General features: G+C 29.7%; 1 protein-coding gene across 1 annotated transcript in view; it reads right to left on the bottom strand.

Annotated features, from left to right (window-relative positions):
- LOC145188831 (uncharacterized) overlaps positions 1–16,585 on the bottom strand; it is a 42,184-nt gene extending 25,599 nt beyond the window's left edge. The window contains exons 1-11 of the mRNA XM_090089125.1: positions 16,408–16,585; positions 12,132–12,177; positions 10,916–11,395; positions 10,158–10,640; positions 9,541–10,029; positions 8,551–8,596; positions 8,277–8,454; positions 7,985–8,180; positions 7,099–7,195; positions 6,142–6,191; positions 4,235–4,410 (exon numbers count right to left, since the gene is read on the bottom strand). Coding sequence (XP_089945251.1) covers positions 4,235–4,410; positions 6,142–6,191; positions 7,099–7,195; positions 7,985–8,180; positions 8,277–8,454; positions 8,551–8,596; positions 9,541–10,029; positions 10,158–10,640; positions 10,916–11,395; positions 12,132–12,177; positions 16,408–16,449 — 2,283 coding nt within the window. The 5' untranslated portion in view covers positions 16,450–16,585. The remainder of the gene's footprint in view (positions 1–4,234; positions 4,411–6,141; positions 6,192–7,098; positions 7,196–7,984; positions 8,181–8,276; positions 8,455–8,550; positions 8,597–9,540; positions 10,030–10,157; positions 10,641–10,915; positions 11,396–12,131; positions 12,178–16,407) is intronic.
- Positions 16,586–17,180: the final 595 nt, after the last annotated feature.

Consider the following 17,180-nt stretch of genomic DNA (forward strand, 5'->3'; position numbering starts at 1 on the left):
AAACTCATAATTATTTATTTTCTTTTGTTTGTTTCCTCAATGAGTGAAGGAACGGATATACCTGTTTGAACTATTGCTTCATTGTTATCAAAAAATCTTGATATTGTTTCCTTTGGTAACTCTGGATGAAAAAGGCAGTAAAGCTTAGAACATTTTGAACAATTTTTCAAAATTATTTTCTCAGTTTAGTGTAATCTCGTATTTTTTTCTTTTTCAGAGTGAAAGATTGTAAAAATAATTATTAAGTTATGAAATGTTAATTGCCAAACTTTAGTTGAAGAAGGTATTAAGAGAAAGGAAGGAATTGCCAAATTTTAGTTGAAGAAGGTATTAAGAGAAAGGAAGGAATTGCCAAATTTTAGTTGAAGAAGGTATTAAGAGAAAGGAAGGAATTGCCAAATTTTAGTTGAAGAAGGTATTAAGAGAAAGGAAGGAATTGGAGGCACGAATGTAAAGTAGAATTTTGTATTTCTAAAGTCTCTGAAAACCAAAATATTAGGAGAATTTCCGTAGAAAAGATCGTACGGAATCTTGGAACACTTCTGAGGTAATAGGAAAAAAAGGTTTGATTAAATTATTTGTAGTAAAGTATTAAGGTAGGTGCGGAAGTCAAATTTTAATCAGCAGGTGTATATTAAGGAACCATTTTTGAAAATACAAATTCAAATTAAATTTTTTTTATTATGCTAAAATGTTTTTATGAGATTGATGTACATCATCAATAGAATATTTTTAAGTCTTAACTCATAGTGAAATTAAAGCTATTTTCCTGTTCACTCAGATATGGTTGGTCCCTTGCCTGGATTGCAACTTTAATTGTGTTTTTAGCAAACATTAATTGTGTTTTCTGTATATAAATTGATTGTTTACCGAATTTAAATGCATCAAGCAAATGTAAATCTTTGAGGAATGATAAAGCACTGTTAAGGGGAAACTGCTATGAAGCTCGAATGTAAATATTGAAAAAGCGAACTGATTTTTTAATTGGAGCTTCTATCTCACAATTTCACAATTCAGGACTTTTATTGGCAAGAATCATTCTTTAATAGCTAGACTTAGTTATGTTACATGTAGCTATGGCTTCTATATCTTGAGTCATTGAAGTTGCTATCTTTTAAAGTAACATGTGCTGTTACTAAAGAGCTTGATGGCTTGATACCTCTTTGAACTATACTATTTTCATACAAATATTTTCTATATAAAAGAAAATCTATTCTCTTTTGAAACAAAAATCTTATCTTTATTTAGGACACCAATCAGCTGAGACGGAATACTGACTCCCAGGCCTTCTGTATCAGTAGCGTTTTTTATAATTCAAAAAACAAAGTAATTGGTTTGATAGAATAACCGAGAAAATTGGTTGTTAACTTCAGAGCCGTTTGGTTATTTCCTAAATCAAATTTGAATAACCGATTTTCCTTCGACTATTTTAGAAACCAAGTTTATAGACATTAATTATTTATTAGTTTTTTATACAGTCCATTTTCAGCAGCATCTTTTACAAGCTCAATTTAGAAATTAGTGATGTAACACTTTTGTGGTGCGATAACTACTGAATACTGCTAGGAACCTTTGAGCATATCAAAGTGATCCAAAACCTTTATTATTTTAGATTTTCTTATCAAATATTACTACATCTTTATTATTGTTTAATTGATAATTAATCAAGACTATTTATTATTTATTTATTTTTCAACTTTGAGTAATACTGTTCACTGTTAATAATAAACCAAGAAAAGGTGCTAATGATGTTAATGATAAATATATATATTTTTTTATTATTTAATTAATTCATTGAAAATGTGAAATAACAGATGACAGGCTTTAGAACTTTTTGAAAAATTTTCCTTAATTTGAAATTTATTAGAAATTCAATAGATTTATATGTAATGATTAAAAAAAAATAGCAGAATTGCTTTTTATAGTGGCTAATGTTGAGATTAAGCAATATTTATAATGAATCGTAAAAAACTTGTTTAAAACATCAATAAGTATTGTTTTCAAGCTTCAATGTTTAACTAAAATCCACCGCTGCGTTTACTTTTTATAACAAAAACATCTGAAAACTTTTTTAACTTTTCCAATTATTTGAAAAATAAACGCAATTTGATGTGTATAGTTGATAACTTGTCACTCATCTCCACATATGTTTTTTCTTTTTACTTCGTTTTAAGATTCGTGATATTGAACTGTAGTGATTTTGAAATACTCCCTAAGAAACTAAGACACAGTTGTATGATACGAAATTCTTAAAAATAGGAAATACTTTTTAATCACTTTGTCTTCACACTCTCTTTTTCGGCCACAAATGCTTTTTGAAATCTCCTAAATTCTATTTAAATAATTTTCAAGGAGTAAAGTTTACGTTTTTTCAAAGAGCATTAAAGTATATCAGAAACAATTGGACGAGAATGGAAGTCAAAGTCCAGTGATGGATAGAAACCAACTTGTTACTATACTGACTTGTTAAGCAGATGAATTATTAAACTAACAACATTTTAACTCCTTAACTACTTCTTAACAGTAAAAAGTAGTAAAGTGGGTAGGTACCAGGTAGGTATTAAAGTTTTGTTTGCTTTTCTTTTAGCACATTTTTAATTTGTTTATTTTACTAAATCATTCTTAAATCAGATTTACACTTTTTATTTTTTTAGTTTGGTTAAATATCTTATTTCACTTCCTCAAATTGTTAAGAAAAGTATCATGGGTTAAAATTCAGTTTTCTGGTTCGAAATCGGAAAGTGTCGCTGACAATTGCTTCACTTTTAATATCTCAAATATTATTCATTGATGAACTTTTCTTAAAATGTTGTTAGTCTTCAACAGTAACTTGTCTCAATTAAAAATTGATTGTTACTAGTTGGCAGGCTGTTACTTGTATCGATAGTTAGAAAAGTTTAAAGAAACTCCTATAAGATGATAACACAGTCTCAACATCTTTCTTTGCTCAAAAATGTGCAATCTTACTGCATTCTTTTCTCATGGATGATTTTAAGTCTGCGAAGCTCTTTACTTTTTAGCAACATTGTGGAACAAGCATATATAAACTTTTCTTGTCATTCATAATTGAGACAAGCTTTTTATATTTTTTAATCATGCTAAACCTGCCTTCTAATAGCCTTATTTAGAGTTTGCCTAATGTTAATACAATCTCTGAATGGTTCCAATGTTTTTTGTGGATATATTCTATAATTTATTAGATTAAAAAATATACGCAATAATCAAATATAGTTTTATTCCCCTTTAATTAGATTTATATAACAGTCCATTCTAGTCAATCCCAGGAGTTTTAATTCAAACTGTAATTTGTCATTTAGACAGCTGTGCTTACATCAAAAATATACTTTTTTCTCAATTGTAAATTACCATGCCTCGATTATGTGTGAACAAGTAGTTAGAAAAACGCGCATCAAAGTTCAAATGTCCCACAATTCGTTTAAACTTAATTGCAATACTTTACAACTTGAAAACGAATTATAGATGCAAGTAGTTTAACAATTTCTCTCACTGTGAGTATATTTTCTAGTAAACGCCGACTATGAGAAATCATTGATAACTTATCCAAAGACGAATCATTTCCCAAAATCCGTTAAGAATTTGTCGAATTGATTAGTCTTAGTTAATTCGACCGAAAATGGTGAATATTCACTTATATTGTATCAACTTAACAACTTTTATCTTTTAACTCTTTCTTTCGTGAAGCATTCCTTATTTATTAATCGTCTTATTTAAAACTCGCTTTTTCTCGAAATGTATATGCAGTGTATAAAATTCAAAATACATGCATACATACATACATACATACATACATACATACATACATACATACATACATACATACATACATACATACATACATACATACATACATACATACATACATACATACATACATACATACATACATACATACATACATACATACATACATACATACATACATACATACATACATACATACATACATACATACATACATACATACATACATACATACATACATACATACATACATACATACATACATACATACATACATACATACATACATACATACATACATACATACATACATACATACATACATACATACATACATACATACATACATACATACATACATACATACATACATACATACATACATACATACATACATACATACATACATACATACATACATACATACATACATACATACATACATACATGCTTGCATCGTGTTAAACATTCAAGTCCATTTAAAATTATTGCTTCCTTTGACTTTTGACCATCTTTTATTAGATATAATGTTAATCGTTAGTTCGTCATTTAAAATGACCTCAACAATATTGTTTCGGAAGGTGTACCCGTAAATGAAGTTGTTGCTTGGATCATAGCCAATCATATCGAGTAGTTGAACTGGAAGGACTAAGTAAAAATAAAAATGTTTATTCAACATTAAAAACGTCCTTTTTCAGTAATTTATATATTTGCTGCATTAACCACTGAATTCTATGATCAGATTGATGATAATTAGACGATGATTTGATCACATAATGCGGAAGGAAAACATTTTTAGTAACCAAAGTATTCACTATAAAGTTTCGTAAAAAATGCTTTTTAAAGTTTATTGATTGTGTTAATGTTGTCTTTATTTTAAATTAACAGTTAAATTTTTTTTTTATTAGTTAACTTTATTTTAAGTTATTTCTTACTTTATCAAGCAACAAATAATATTGTGGAATAGCTAAATGAGGGAAAGTAACTTTGGTGGACTATAAAAACTATTTTTAAAAATATTGAAATCTTCTTACTAACATTCCATTTTAGATGCCTACCCTATCTCACTGAGTTCTAAAAAAAGCTTTTACATTTATTTGTATTACTATACCAATTTTTAATCAGACTTTAGTGAGTGGCATTCATTAAAAAGAGTGATATTTATTGAAAAGATTGCAATTGATTAAAAAGAGTGGCATTATTTAAAAGAAGTCACTCATTTCTTAAAGAGTGACAAATTATTTAAAAGACAATCCTCTTAGATTTTTTTTTTGCTAAAATAAAAATTTAAATTTCCAGACAAAAAAAAGTGAAACTCTGTGACTTTCCCCGGTTCACCGACCGACTTATATTTGTATAGCAAATTCTAGAATAATACGATAACTGGAATTTTTACTGCCGTAACAATTAAGTTTTTCACTTTTTACACTCTACAAATTCTCCCTGCTTAGATGATCTTGCAAATTAATTAGGTATTTAAATAGGGTGGACCTGACACGTTTTAGGTTACTTGAACTCAACGACCATAACGTTGCCACTATGGTAAATTGATCAAATCAGTAATAAGACATTTTATCTGTTGTTTAACGACACATTGTTCCCTTGCGACGTCCCACAAATTGGACTTAGTTGAGTTTGTAAAATGTTAAAGAAGCTCCGTAGTTACTAAACAATTGAATTTAATCTTTTACCTAATTTCACATAATTATTTCAATCAAAGAATATTCAATGCAAAAAAGTGCACAGTATGTATAAACTCTCTTTTTTCCAGATAAGAAGTTATTTAATAGCTCAAAAAGTTTCTAGTAAATTCGGTAATAAACTTGACAAAGTTTATTACCGAATTTACTAGAAACTTTTTCGAGTTGTTTACATTGGGGCTCTTAAACATCAGCAGAAACTTTTTGCTGAACTTTGAAGAACATAAAGTAGAGGATTCCAATCCGTTGAAATTAAAATACTAGCCTAGGTAAAAACCTTGGAGCTAGGTTCTTCATGATTTACAGATATATCTGGCATATTTCTTTTATAAGTGTAAAAGAATTTGCATAAGTATAAAAAGGTCTGTTTGCAGCTTATTTTTAATGCACATTTAAACTTTAATGGATATTATAGATATTCCTTTTTACTTTTTGTCAATTAAGACCATTTTCACTTGATAATATTAAAGAATTTTAATAACAGGATTTTAGTTTCAACAGTTTTTTGGCGTCTAAATAATGTTCTTTTAGGATCAGCAAACAGTTTTCGTTGACATTTTTATCAGTCTTCATTATGTTGAGGGCCACTATGTTAACTAGATCATAGTGTCAATTTTAGAAAGAAACTTGCTTCTATGACTTTCAAAAACTATATCAAATTGCAAAGTTAAATACTTACATCTGACACGTCCAGTGGTTATTTCGAGTTGATAGCACGAGCTTTGCTGCCTTGAATGAAAAAGTAGAACAATAAATTTAGTTTTTTTGACAACTTTCACTATAATGAAAATAACCAAGAGAAATAAAAATGTGCTTAAGACGTGTTTTCTAAGAACTATGTCTGTTTAATATGCAATGGTAAATATTTTTCATCAAAATTAGTAAATTTGAACACTTGTTTCAAGCATGTATATAGCTTTTCTGCTGCACCTTTTGTTTCTAAGCGAATTCAGACAATACTTAAATATGACTGATTGTTTAACACAAATATATTAATCCTAAGATAATCCTAATGTAATAACACTTATTTTTCATGTTTTAAATATTTATATAAAGATCCCTTTTAGATTACATTTTAATATTTGGTTGTTGTTATGTTAAAAAGTGAAGGTCTTTTTATTGTTCCCATTGATTTTATAAAAAGGAACATGTGATTTATGAAACTGAGGTTTGCTGTCAAATTTTGAACAGCTGTTCTAGTCTACTTATATATTACGTTTTAATTAGCAACGATTATCAATAATTCTTGATAGATTTACAAATTTACGGGAAGGTTTTTCTGATGCGATTAGAAAAGTTTTGCCCAAGGTTAGAATTAAGAAAAACGAGGGTTGAAGGAGTTAGAAAAAAGTGTGCAGCAGAACTGTGAACAACAATGTTGTGAGATCTCACTACTTGGATGTTTGAGGGGAATAAATCTTGCCAAAATAAGAGTGTTGCAATCTTAGCCACAAAAGATAACTTTCTATAGAAGAAGCTACTATATTTCTTTGTATTTACAACCACATGTTTACTGGTGAAATAAAAGAAAACGGGTATACATTTTTATATGTTTTATGAACTTAAAGATATCAAATAAGGATCTGAAGCACTTGACCTAAGAGCTGCATTTTGAATAGGGCTAAAATAGAGCTACCTTTTTTGAATTGCAGTGCAAACATATTGATGGGTACCAGTCCGGAAATATGTTCCGTTTTGATGATTGTAACTCCATTTTAGAAAAATCTTGTTCACTAAAATTAAAACACAAGAAAACGCAAAAGAGAAATGACCACAAACCAAATAAAAAACAAACAGAAAAAAAAAATTTGCAAAATTAAGGTTTACAACTTGAAACCAAGGTTTTTTATTTTATTTTTATTTTTATTATTTTGCATTTTTGAAGAATTCCAAAAACGTTTTAAAAGCGCCTTATCTTAACCATTTTTAAAATATTTCAAATAAGAAAGTCTTTTGTTTCTGTTTTGAACCAGAAAAGAAACGTTTCAGAATCAAGTTTTCTCATTTGAGTTTTTTGTTTCTACCTCAAATCCATACATTGTATATATTCGTTCAAAAATACCATTTCAACTAATGATAATGATAAAAAAAAGTTTTCATTTTATGTGTTGTATATTCTAAGGTTTAAGTCGAGTTCATTTCAATTGTGTTTTGGGTTGTTTGACAGGTGTGAAAAAATTAAAACTTGTTATCACATTCAAACACATATCTCAAGTGTCGTATTACCAACTGTAGAAAGTGTTCAGTTCAGACAAATCCTAAAAGATGAATTGATGAGCTATAGAACATGTTTAGGGCATGTTCTATAGCTTAAATATAAACAACCATCTTAACTATGGTTGTTTATATTTACGTTTTTGTGGCCTTTTTTTCTACTTAATCAAAACTTTGTCACAAAACTTTTGTTTTATTACAAAACTTTTGTAAAATAATTTAACTTTGCCTCTCCAATCCCTAAGAACATCCAATTGCCCTTACACTATACACACAAGGATTACCATTTATCAACATAAGAATTTTACCTGGTTGTACTGAACTTTTTGCGGGTATGAAAATAATATACTTCATATCTTTATAGTTCAATTTATTTCGAATGTATTCTGGCCAGAAAAAGACTGCAATAATAGAGACATTAGTCTTTCCTAGAGGTATTTGACTTTGGTCAACGTGGTACATATTTGAAAATGCTACATACGAACCTTGCAACATTTTACGCACCTAAAAGAAGGATATTTATAACAAAAAATAAAAAATAAAAAAAGAACATATGTGTCTGAGAAAAAAGGAACAGATAAAACGTTTTTAAAAACTTACGAAGGTTATAGTGAATTCATTGGCTTCGTGAAAAGATACGAGACTCAAATTTAAATCATTTCGGACGAACCCTTTGTAAAACAATTTTATCTCGTGATGTAAGTAAACAGTTATATTTTCAAGATCAATAAAACACAACGGATTCCCTTCTATGCTCACATAAATTTGTACTTCATCGCTTGTATAAAAAAGTATAAAAAGTATTTCATCATAAAATTAAAAACTTTGTCAGACATTCAAAAAGTCTGGAAAACATGAATGTATGTAAGCATACTTTTTTATTTCACTGGACAGATGCGGTATAAAGCTGCAATTATTTTCTAGACGAAATTAAAGAAAAGATATTAGCTCAATCGTAAAAGAATTAATAAAACCTTTTTTTTTTTTTAATAAATAAATCATCTAACCTGTTAAAACGCAACTTTAAAAATAAACATATATATATTTTGTATGTATGTATGTATGTATGTATGTATGTATGTATGTATGTATGTATGTATGTATGTATGTATGTATGTATGTATGTATGTATGTATGTATGTATGTATGTATGTATGTATGTATGTATGTATGTATGTATGTATGTATGTATGTATGTATGTATGTATGTATGTATGTATGTATGTATGTATGTATGTATGTATGTATGTATGTATGTATGTATGTATGTATGTATGTATGTATGTATGTATGTATGTATGTATGTATGTATGTATGTATGTATGTATGTATGTATGTATGTATGTATGTATGTATGTATGTATGTATGTATTCAACCCTTTAAGATATTCGAAAAAACCTTTTAAAATGATTGAACATCAGGATACCAATGGGAAGAGGTCTGAAAAAGATTTAAATATGACTTAAGTTTGACATTTTTTTTTTAATATCGCGCAGATGTTTTTGTTGCTTGAATGAATTCATATTCATACTTATTATGAAACCATCAACATTTAAGAGCTTGTAAAAATAAATTTCACAAACAAACTCTATTTAATCCTTAATTATTTTTTATTTTATTTACTTCAGTTTTCTATTTTAAACTATTGCTTCACAACATGTTAATGTTAAATGTAATATTAATAAAGTCCATTATTTACCATAACAAATATTATGTTTACTTTAACTTAGATTATACTTGTTATAATACCCATAATATTTGTTACAATATTTATTATTTATTTTTTTACTAGAAAAAGTAACCAATATGAAATTGGTTATTTGTAAAAGTTGAATATATCAATCAAACTAATAATAAATTTACTTGAAGCTGCATTTGTAATGATCAAGTTTCGAACATATCCTGGTTGTATTGTCACCCATGGGTTTCCCAAATATACTTCGACGTCATAAAATACCCGTGGGTCCAAATTTTCAACCGAGTATATCACTGTTTTCGCAACCTCAATTATGAATTTTAATTTACTTTCCAAGACAATTTGTTTTACCAAAATATTTGTCCAATCATCTAACAAAAGTTTGGTCGTGTGATTTATCTGTTGAGCATCATTTCCATTTATTACAAAATAAAATTGTAAATAACCTTCTGATGAGATAAAAACTGCAGGGGTTCTATCGCCATAAACGGTCCCATTTCCACCAATTGTTAAAAGAAGTATACTATTCAATTCATCAGGCCCATATTGTGTAAGTTTAAGCTCAAATGAAAGCTGGTATTCTTTAGGAAGTTTGTAAAGCACTGCAACTAATCGATTGCGTATCAAAGGTGTGTCTTCCATTAAAGCAAAGGAATCTAAGAAAATAAGCTCTCCAGATAATAGGTATTTAAGTAAATCTTATTTTATTATAGATGTATAGTTGTACTATTCCTCGCCTTTACCTTTTTTAAACATCTAGCATAAGTAAAACAAATATTTAAACCTGCAAGTGCGTTTGTGATTGCAAAATTTCGAATAAATCCTGGTTGAACGAAATCCCAAGGAGTTCCGATGTATACTTTTACGTTTTCAAACTCCTGCGCTTTTAGGTTTTCCTCTGTGTGAGCTACTGTCTCATTTATTTTAACTGAGTATATATACTTCTTCTCAAAAACTATTTGTGTAACTGTTATTTTTGTCCAGACTCCAGTTGGAAGTTTCCCGTAGAAGTAATTTTTATTTATCGCCCCATTAATTGCAGAACCAATCTCTAAATTTGCGTCTGGTGCCACTAAAACTGCGGGGGTTCTATCTCCATATACTGCCAAATTTCCACTGATAGACAAATGTATGACGCAACTCCAGACTCCAGTATATTGTGTAGGTTTATACTCAAATGATAACTGGTATTCTTCGTGAAGTTTGGTAAGTATAGATATTAATTGGTTGCGAGTTAAAGCTGTATCTTCTCTCAAGGTGAAGGAATCTATTGTAGAAAAATTACCTCAGGAAATTTAATTCGATATCTAAAATTTTACTTGTGAATTTTTAAAACTTCTTTATAAAGTTTAAGTATTATTTAAGATTGCACATAACGTTGCACATTTTATGAATTATATTTTTAGAGATAATAATATTAGTATCATATTTAGTTACTGGTCTTATAGCAATAGTATTTTTAATAAATGTATAAAGATTATTTTATAGGAATTGAAAACTTTTACATTTCTCAACATTAACGATAATTCAAGCATTGCTTACCTAAAAACGCGTCTATGTAAATGTTTCTGAGAAATCCTGGTTGCGCATCATACCACGGGTCACTCGTGTACACTTTTACAAATCTAAAATCTGTTGGATTATTATTTTCAACTGTGTAAACATTAACTTCTGCAATATAAATAGTAAATACATATATTCCATTAATGAATCTTTGAATTCCTTTAACTTCCGTCCATTTCATTAATGGTGAACTTAAAGCAAACAATTTGTTTATTTGAGATCCATTAATAGAAACCCTAAAACTAATATCACCATCACCAGTCAACCATACTGCGTAAATTCTATCTCCGTAACTTTCATTGTTTGAACTAAGAGTTAAATGAATAACATTCCCCCACTGTTGTAGAAACGCGGTAGGCTTTACTTCAAATGATATTTCGTATTCTTTTGGGAGTGTTTGGAGTATGGTCAGTAAATAGTTTTTCTTCAACTCAATTTCGTCATTTAACTCAAAGTACTCTGAAAGGAAAAATTTTACAGACTTAAAAAATTTTACTGACTTGAAAAATTATCCAAGTACGCAGAGTAAACTTGTTACACTTCATTTACTGTGCAGATTGCATTCGTTAAAAAAGGGTTACATTTTATTTTCTAATGTTTTTTCTTCATTCAAATATTCGATCATTAAAAAAAAACACTTGAGAATCATCTGAGGCATTGACAGGTAGTTAAAAATGCATCTTTTTATTTGCATTCTTCCTTTATTTCTCTCATCACATTCTACTCTTCCAAGTCCTTCAACTATACTAAATGTTTACTGATATCAGGTACTGATATCAGTACCTGATATTTTGATAGTTATGAAAAATGCCTGGTGAAACCAGTACCTCGGTCCTTGTATTACTAAAATTTACTAGTAATTGATGCACTAGTTTCTTAGTTGAAGAAAGGGAGAAAACATCATAAGTATGTCAAAGTCAGTGCAATTGGTATCTGCACCGAATTGGTGCAGCATGTACCGCTAATACAGAAACCGAATTACCAATTTCAACAGACATTTTTCAGTACAAAAACACCGATATTAATTACTTGTAATGGCAGTAAATACTTTATATAAATACACAAATAATTGTTGCTTTGGATACTTTCCTGAACGGTTTTATCTTTGAAAGGTTTTATTATTGAAATTTCTTATTGATTCAAAATAGTATTGCATCATATATCATCAGTAACCAGTTCATCAACAATCACTTACCACATGTTCCTTCAAGAAAGAAATATAGCACAAGTAGTCTTTTAACCTGCAAAAATAATACGAATTTTTAATTTAAAAAGGAAATAAAAGAAAATGAAATTGTTACAGCTTTACATCGGTAAGCAAAATTATAAATTATTATGATTATTATCCCAGGTCAAATAATATTATTGCACAATTTTTTTTTCAAATTTAGCACAATTTAAACAAAACTTTTTCAATACTTGCATGTCTTCGGAAACCTAATAGTTAATAAAAAAAAAAGCCAACTTCATAATAAATGGTCAAATTTCATTATCCACCGTTGAGGCTTTAGTTACAGTTTTTTTCTATTATCGACATAAAATAATATTTGGAATAAGTAAAATACTTTTATTTTTTTTAGCAACTAGGTAAAAAATAAAGTTTTACATGCACCACCACCCAGCCTAAATGACTAAGTAACTTAATAACAAAAGTACAAAAGTTAATAATAACTTTTGAATCAATGTACGGTGATGATTTTAGAATATTTATTTAAGCTCTATTCAATAATCTATTAAAAATTTTTCAACATTACTATTTATGAAACTTTATCAAAGAATTCACCAGCAATTTTTAGAGCAAATATGCCAAACGGTGGTACTGAAGAACAGTTAGAAGGCTATAAGGCAAACTAACACTCTCACAACCATCTTATTTCTATTTATGAGAACACAGAATTTATCGCTGTTATCATTTGGTTGACCGTTTTGTAGAGGTGGACGCCATCTTCAAATTGACATTGGCACCAAAAATTATAGAAATGACGTCAGTAAACACCTGTGCTATTTATCTGGTAGTGAATTGAACTTTACCACTAGATCCTGAGTTCGATTGTAATTTGAAAACACTTCAGTGTCAAATACCTTAACTAAAATGTTTGTATCTACAAAATTTGATAATATTTTTTTAATTTTTTTGTCTATTTCTTTATTTTTCTCTTTCGGTTTTAGTTGGCAAAGAACTTATAGAAGAGACCTCATGTATGACCAAAAATCTTTGAAAAGGAAACAAAAAAAAAAACCTGCATATCTTCAAAGCAAAAAGTAGTAGATATATTTTTAATTGAACCAACCCCCATTAAATGTCTAAATATTTATATATAAAGTTATATTTTTAAAAATTTTTCAATATTCCCGCTAAAACACTCAACCCATGTGTGGGTTTGTTAAAGGCTACGATTGACATGATGCCTACTCACAATAACAAGCTCATAATCAGAGTTGACAAAGTGACAGAGTTGCCCAGCATCCTAGCCGTTTCAATGCACTAACAAATAATGAGGTTGCAATTGTCTCGAGAGACATTGTTTTTAAGAAACAAAATGATTCTCTTCAGAGAATCAACGAGTTCCACAGGTCGACACTTTGCATTTTCCTTTTACTAGCTAGAATAATCGGTTCAATGCGCCGGGTTTTCCAGCTATACCAAATATAAAACTTTACTGTATTAATCAGAAATGCATTTTAGCTATGTAGTCATGTTTTTGGTAACTAAACCACACTGTGGTAACTCAATGTTATTTGTTGAGAGCTAAATATACCAAACTAGCTGGAATACTCGGTGCAATGCGCCGGGTTTTTCAAAAATTACTTCTTATATAAAAGATATTAGTTAAAACATCAAGAATATTTCGTCCGTTTTAAACGCACTGCTCTACAGTTTATATTAAAAATATACAAAAATTACTTCTTATATAAAAGATATTAGTTAAAACATCAAGAATATTTCGCCCGTTTTAAACGCACTGCTCTACAATTTTCGGCCAATAAATGAAGTTTTTTAAGTTTTCTTGATTGTCAAAATCCAATTTATTTGCAAAAAAAGTTTAATAAAGCATCTCTGAACTAATAAATTCTCCAATTTCTTTACTATTTCACACAAGAAGTTGGCTTGTCTTGAGGGGTTTTGAGTGCGCGTTAGAAGAGATATTGAAATTTTTAAATAACACTTGTGGACAAAAAAATTGCAGTTTTATCAAAGTTATAGAATATAATTTTTTTTTGAACAATTACTGCAAATGCAAATGTAATACTGAATGATAATTTATATCGGTGAGAGATAAAAGACTAATCAGTTGAAAACTTTAAGTTTTTGCTATTATTTTGTAGTTACCTAAGTATAAAAAAAAACATTGGACTGTTCACCGTCGAGCAGGCGCACAACCACCAAAACGACATGAGCTGGTCCGCTGAGGCTACCGGCATGTCAGCCATTGTCGAACACCGCCAAAATCCGCAGTCCGTCATGGTCTGGGGCGGAATCTGCGCTAGCGGTAAGACCCCCCTTGTTTTCGTGGATCAAAGAGTCAAAATTAACCAAGAAGTCTACAGACGCAACATTCTCGAGACTGTGGTACTTCCGTAGCCCCAACAGCACTTCGACGATGTGAATTGGACGTTCCAACAGGACTCTGCCCCTGCTCACAAGGCGAAAACGACTCAATACTGGTGTCGGACCCATTTTCCGGACTTCATCGCGTCTTCGGAATGGCCGCCCTACTCGCCGGATCTCAACCCAATGGATTACAGCGTGTAGTCAATTTTGAAGGCCAGGGCCTGTGCTACACGCCAAATAAGTTATAGTCGCTGAAGCAATCGCTGCGCCGGGAATGGGATCGATGGTCACCAGAAGACCAGCGGCCCATCGCTGAAAATTTCAAGACGCGTTTGGGCTTATGTATCGCCGCGGGAGGAGGTCACTTCGAAACCGGCTGAGTATATTATTGCGGAAGGTCCATGTTGTTGTTATTCATCGTTGTTTTACTTAATTTTTGTTGGTTTAATAAAAAATGATTAAAAATGTTTGTCTCCGTTTTTTCTGGTCACCCTGTAATGTTATATTGCAAATAATTAATTATTTAAATAATCAGTAATGCAAAATTAATAAAGCAAAAGTCAATAATTAATATTTAATGCCCCCGGATTTGTATTACAGCTTTGCATCTATTCGTTCATATAATCAGATTTTAAGATTTTTCTAAACGAATATTGTTCCAAACATTCTGGACAAAATTTCATAACTCTCTCTCTCTCTGATTTTTTGGTTTTTCTCTACAAACTTATCTTCATCCGTCCAAATGTTTTTGATTGGGTTGAGATTTTGTCCCAGCAAACATCGAGTCTAAAAAAGATGTCTTTTAGATGTATAAAAAACGTCTAATGCGTCTAAAAGACATATTTAAGACGTCTTTTTTAGATTAAATGTTTGCTGGGTGTGACTGTACTAACCAATACATAACTTCAATCATCTTCTTGACGAACTAGTTTTTACTATAATTGATGTGTTGAGTCATTGACATACCCAATTTAGCAGCATATATTCCTCTGCATAAAAAAAAAAACATGGTTTTTATAGGCATAAGCATTTAGATCCATAATCCTATAAATCTTATAAGCACTACGGCCTAATATGAAACGCAAGGTTAAATATTTATTTTTATCCGACATGTTTTACAGCTTTTACTATGAATTGCGGTTTTCAGGAAGAGTTAGGTGGCCTCCTTGAGTAATACTTGCTTCCACTTAACCCAAACAAAACAATTTTGCTGTCATCAGACCATGCCATTTAAGTGTTTTTGAAAAATGCATTCTTGCTACCAGGTTTCTTGTTTTTTCTAAAGGGAAACTTTCTTTGAGCTCTGGAGATTAAATTACTTTTTACTAACCGCCAATGTATCGTTCTGATAGAAACATTTAAATTCAAAACTTCTTTAATGTAGCGTTTAAATTCATAACTTCTGTAATGGTAAATTGATATAATAGCAACGTTTTCTGAAATTAAAATTTTATCGGCACTAACTTATTAGATAACCCTATAAAACGGTTAAAATTTTCTTTGTGCGTAAGTGAAAAAACTTTTTAACTGTTAACTATCAAGCGCAATACTGCACTCTCTGCTCGCAGATTCTGATTGTATCGTAAACAGAAATTAATACTGCGGTTGTTGTTTTCAGTAAGAATAACTAAAGTGCTTTTTACACGTCAGGTAATATTTCCCAGATGGTTATCTCCCCCGGAATCAACCTAAATAGGTTGATTGCTACACGCCGTTTGCAACACGCCGTTTTAGTTTACTCATTTTCTTCTCCATTGAGATTAGCTACTTAATAAAGTTGAGCAAATTTTTAAACCTATAATCTTTAATCTATAAGCTTTAATTTAAAGCTCTACCTGAAAAAAAGTTGTTTAACTTAGTACAGAAGTTGTGTCAAAACGTTTGAAATTTTTTGGTTTTTTTAAAAAAGAAGACTTACTATAAACTGGGCTTTAGTATTGTGCATATTACTATTAGCCATCCGACATCAATTTCGTATTATTTTTAATTTCTCTATTTTAATTACTTTTTTATAAATCATATTTCAAAAAAAGAAAACTTAATGAGAGCATTCCATTACCATGTCATAAACCGAGCTGATAAATTATCAGAAAAACATATATTTTTAAAATCAAACTGTTTTTAAGTAAATGGCTTGTAAAAAGCAAGCGCAGTATTATAAGCATGTTTTTAATTCACATCACCAACAAAATAACTTTTGTATCGAAGAAGTATAGAAAATTTTAATAAATTATTGACTTGTTAAACTATGAACATTTTTTAGCTCTTTACTCGGAAAGTAAAGAAAACCAAGTTTAATACAACAAAATCTTCGCTGAGGCTTAAATAAGAAAATTATAAAAACATTTTTAAACCGCTGTAGACTGACGTCGTAATATAATGTTATGGTTTAATAAAATGAACTTTTCTTTGTAAAGCGCTACGGTAAAAAAATTTAATAAAAAACATGCTTTCACCTCTGCCATTAAACAGACGAGCCCGTTTTTTCAAGTAAACATGCCTATTGAAAAGACTTTGATTAATGGGTGAAGCTTTTGTCAACTTTTGAAATGTCAATGAAAATATTCACTTGGTGGATTTAGAAATGCAGTAGATTAAAGCTTCATTCAGAAGTTCTGGTAAGAAGTTCCCCGTGTATCACTTTTTGTTTTGCTTGCAGCAGCTAAATATATTTTGTTGATATTGTTTTAC

Source organism: Hydra viridissima, unplaced genomic scaffold (genome assembly GCF_058129835.1).
Source record: "Hydra viridissima isolate aposymbiotic clone 2 unplaced genomic scaffold, HvirCarnegie_v1 scaffold_5, whole genome shotgun sequence".
Lineage (NCBI taxonomy): Eukaryota > Metazoa > Cnidaria > Hydrozoa > Anthoathecata > Hydridae > Hydra > Hydra viridissima.